The sequence below is a fragment of the Atta cephalotes genome (genome assembly GCF_000143395.1).
Source record: "Atta cephalotes unplaced genomic scaffold scaffold00003, whole genome shotgun sequence".
Classification (NCBI taxonomy): Eukaryota; Metazoa; Arthropoda; class Insecta; order Hymenoptera; family Formicidae; genus Atta; species Atta cephalotes.
In genome coordinates, this window is record NW_012130067.1 from 9,496,878 (window position 1) to 9,501,706 (window position 4,829).

At 32.1% G+C, this 4,829-nt stretch overlaps 1 protein-coding gene across 1 annotated transcript in view; it reads right to left on the reverse strand.

Annotated features, from left to right (window-relative positions):
- The window catches only part of LOC105625660 (DAZ-associated protein 2-like), a 37,050-nt gene that overhangs the window by 8,765 nt on the left and 23,456 nt on the right, over positions 1-4,829 (reverse strand). The window contains exons 2-3 of the mRNA XM_012206983.1: positions 3,213-3,316; positions 2,983-3,129 (exon numbers count right to left, since the gene is read on the reverse strand). Of these exons, the coding sequence (XP_012062373.1) occupies positions 2,983-3,129; positions 3,213-3,316 (251 nt within the window). The remainder of the gene's footprint in view (positions 1-2,982; positions 3,130-3,212; positions 3,317-4,829) is intronic.

A 4,829-nucleotide genomic window follows, 5' to 3' on the forward strand; every position in this document is an offset into this window, starting at 1 on the left:
CCCCATGTTGCGAAAGTGGTCAAGACATACTTGGAAACGTTGAAATGGGAAGTCCTACCCCACCCGCCGTATTCTCCAGATGTCCCTCTGACTATCACTTGTTTCGATCAATGGCACATGGCCTAGCTGACCAGCACTTCCGGTCTTATGAAGAAGTAAAAAATTGGATCGATTCGTGAATAGCCTTAAAAGATGATCAGTTTTTTCGACGCGGGATTCGTACGCTACCCGAAAGAAAGTAGTGGCCAGCGATGGACAATACTTCGAATCATAAATGTATAACCAGTTTTTTACAATAAAGCCTCGAATTTCGGAAAAAAACGGCGGAAGCAAAGTTGTACACCTAATATTATTTTAAAAAATAACTGAGTGTATGCATCTAAATCAAATACATTGGGTATACACTATGTCAAAAAATTGAAGGATCACTTATATTGCCTTCCAATATGAATGGTCCTTCCAAATGAAATTTTTAAGGAAATATAACTTTGTTAAAATTTATTATAATGAGATGATTCAAAAAAAGCATTTTAAAGCTTGAAAGTTTTACTTTTCGGTAGTTTAAATCGGTAGTTTAATCGGTTTAGTTTAGTTTAAATAACGATTAAAAAACGAAGTTTAAATAACGATTTAACTGATTTTTTATGGATATGGATAAAAATTCAAATCTCAAAATTTTTTACGAACTTTGCCAATAGACCAAGAGACCACTAGTGATTTTGTTACCCATAGCAACAAGTATGGGAAGTGGATAATCTTTTATTTTATTAGGTACAACTTTGCTTCCGCTGTTTTTTTCCGAAATTCGAAGCTTTATTGTAAAAAACTGGTTATACATTTATGATTCAAAGTATTGTCCATCGCCGGCCACTACTTTCTCCCCCCATCTTTCGGGTAGCGTACGAATCCCGCGCCGAAAAAACTAATCATCTTTTAAGGCTATTCACGAATCGATCCAATTTTTTACTTCTTCATAAGATCGGAAGTGCTGGTCAGCCAGGCCATGTGCCATTGATCGAAACAAGTGATAGTCAGAGGGACGTCTGGAGAATACGGCGGGTGGGGTAGGACTTCCCATTTCAACGTTTCCAAGTATGTCTTGACCACTTTCGCAACATGGGGTCGAGCATTGTCATGCTGCAAAATCACTTTATCGTGTCTCTCGTATTGCGGCCGTTTGTCTTTCAATGCTCGGCTCAAACGCATCAATTGCGTTCGATATCGATCGCCTGTGATTGTTTCAGTCGGTTTTAACAGTTCATAATAAACTACGCCGAGCTGGTCCCACCAAATACAGAGCATGACCTTGGACGTCAAAATCACCGTTGAAGCGTTGAAACCACTCACGACACGTTCTTTCATTAATAGCGGCCTCACCATAAGTATTTGAGAGCATTCGATGAGCCTCAGCCGCAGATTTCTTCATATTGAAGCAAAAAATTAAAACCTCCCGCAAATGACGAGAATTTGGCTCATAAACTGACATTTTCAATCGAGAATAACTTTATGATGCAGACACAAATCGACTAATGTTTCTATGAGGTTATGTTGATAGATGCCCAAGTTTATTGTATGACGTCTATGATCTATTTATTTCGACCATCACTTACCGCTAAAGCCATCTATAGGAAAACGGCGGAAGCAAAGTTGTACACCTAATATATAAACCAATACATATAGTATACTATATATTTAAGCTCGGTTGTTTGAAGGGAAGGTAGGCTTTCTAAAATTTTGTAGATTTTGATTTTTTTATTGAAGGCGTTAAGATTTAATGTTGTTGCAATTAATAGTTAATACTCTTATTTCAAGATAAGCGGACTTCCATACCCCTCAGAAGGATGCAAGAGATCGTCATACTGGATCAAAATGGTAAATTTAAAAAAAAAAATCTATAGCGACAAAGTTGAATTTCTGTCTAATGCTTAATTTTGATATCAATTGTCGAAAAATATGATTCCTATACCTTTCGGATGGTCACGAAGAATAGCCATACCTATCTGAACATGTACAATTTTCTTATTCCAAATAAGAAAAAGAAGAAAGTAAAATTGTTCATATTTGGATAAGTATGGCTGCTTTCATGACCATCCAAAAAAAGGCATGGGGAGGAATCATTTATATAATCATATTTCTCGACAATTGATATCAAAATTAAATAGTTAATAGACAAAAATTCAATGTTGTCGCTATCGATTTTTTTTCAGAAAAAATTTACCAATTAATTACCAATTAATGCAGTATGGCGTTCCCTTGTTACCTTTTGAGAGGTATCTGCCTGTCTTGAAATAAAGATTTTAACTATCGATTGCAACAACATTCAACTTTGACGCTTTCAAAAATCAAAATCTGTAACATTTTGGAAAGCCCATCTTCTCTTGAAGCGATCGCGACAGAACTTAAATATAAAATGTATTGTTTTTATGTTTTACATAAAATAAAAGGTTACCCACTTGTCATACTTGTCGCTATGGGTAACAAAATTACTACAGTAGCCTCTTGGTCTACAAGTTTCCATAGGGTGAATTAAAAATTACACACAAAAGCAATTTTCGAAAGAGTAAATCTTTAACTTTAATTTGCATACTTTTTGAGCATTGTACAATTTTCTTCACTGAATTATTTAATATTGAAACAAAAAGCGTTTGTTTGACTTTGATGACAGAAGACGAATGGAATATCGCTCAGTGCTCAGTATTAAAAAAACAAATAAAAAGACCTAATTTTTTCTTAAATCATCTATACTAATGATATGAAAAATAAAGACTTTAAACTTTAAACTTTAAACTTTAAAATGCTTTTTAGATAATTTTTTATGAAATTATATTCTCTTGAAAATTATCCATTTTTGGAGGAATAGGTAAATTCTTTAATTTTTGGAACAATGTATATTTTTAAAAAATTAAGTTTGTGTAACAATATGTTTTAAATATATGTTCGCTAGAAATAATTTTTTTTAGAGAAATACATATTGATACTTACAGGTACCATAATGGTAGGTCTTACAGGGGCGGGTTGCATAGCAGGATAGTATGCTGTTGTCGCAGCTAACGGCGGATAATATTGCAAGGGATATCCTGGTGGATAATATTGTAAAGGATATCCTTGCCCGTACATTGGTTGATACATCTAAACGAGAATCAATATTTGTTGAAATTTTTGATGAAATTTATGATTATTGTTCTTCTTCGAATAGAAACGAAATGACTCACCATAGGATGTGTAAGAGTTTGATCATACGTCGGCGGCGGTGGACCTTGCGTCGCGTACAATTGAGGCTGATTGGGAAATACTCCATAAGGGGCAGCGCCTGCAACTATTGATGAATATTATTAAAATCTTTCAATTCAGCCAGTATAAAGAGTAATACATTTGAAATAAATATTAAAAAAAAAAGAGAATATTCTTGTTATATCTCTTTCGCTTATTAATATATTAGATTCAAAACCAACCCTATTCTTAGCATTCCATTTCCCACTTTTAGCCTAACTTCTAATAGCAACACACACATGTGCACAGAATATTCTTTTAAAAAAAATAGGATTCTCATGATATCTTATCATATCACTATGATTAGAATTCATAATATCATTATGCCTTTTGTTTGTCCGATATTGATATATCTATCATTATATTAGGTGTGGGAAAAAGTTCGTGGCATTTTTCCCGTTAGATGGCATTAAAAAAATACGAGTATTGTCAGTAATTAGGGGACACCTTGTGTATGTGTTCGTGTGCATGCGTGCGTGCGTGCGTGCGTGCGTATGTGCGCGCGCGCGCACGTGTGTGTGTGTGTGTGTGTGTATGTGTGTGTGTGTGTGTGTGTGTGTGTGTGCGTGCGTAATTTTTTAAATGAAATTCCTTTTTTATTCCATATTCTTATTTCAGCTTATTTTAAGAGCTTTCCAAAACATTACATCGTGATCAACATTTGCATTATTCAAGATACCCAATTGACGGTTAAAATCTTTTGAATGTTGCTCAGATCAGTTACGATCATATATCAAAATCAAAACAATTATTGGAGATTATTCCTCTTTTTATTTTTAATGTAAAAATGAATTTTTATTATCTTAACCTTGATATATGATGTTAAGGTGTCATGACTTTGAGCAACGATATACATACAAAAGTAATAATAATATAAAACAGCTTTAAGATTAAATCAAATTAATAAAGAAACATAAAAGCTGACGCTAGTTCAAATTTGCGAATATCTTCATATATCTAATACATTTGTCAAAATAACTATAATAATAAATGTTTCGACCTTTATTGGGTCATCTTCATTTTTTAAAAACCGTTAAATATACATAAATAGTTATTAAATAATAGCTCACGTCCTTTTATTAAAATTTATATATTGTACTTTCATGTTAGTTGATTTTCACATATGCTGTCTCTAGCTGCTTTTTTTCATTCTAAGAAATAATAGTATGTAATTAATTAAAATTTATCTCTCCATGGAATGTAAACTCTTTGAAAATTCATAACTTTAACAATAAGTATAAAAAAATCCTCATGTAATAATAATTATTTAAATTTAATTTTAATAAACGAAAAAAGAATATCCAGTAAAGACTTTTTGTTAAAATTATTAAAAATAATATAAGAATTCTTAGCATATATTTAAATTAAATTTTTTAATTTTAAATAATTTATACCTCTTTAAATAATTATTATTAACAATGGCAGAACCTATAACAGATTCATATGTAATAATTATTAACAATCATATAAAAATATTTCATGAAATTACAAAAAATAAAAATAACTATATTTTAAATTGTGAATATGTGTGTGTGTGTGTGTGTGTGTGTGTGTGTGTA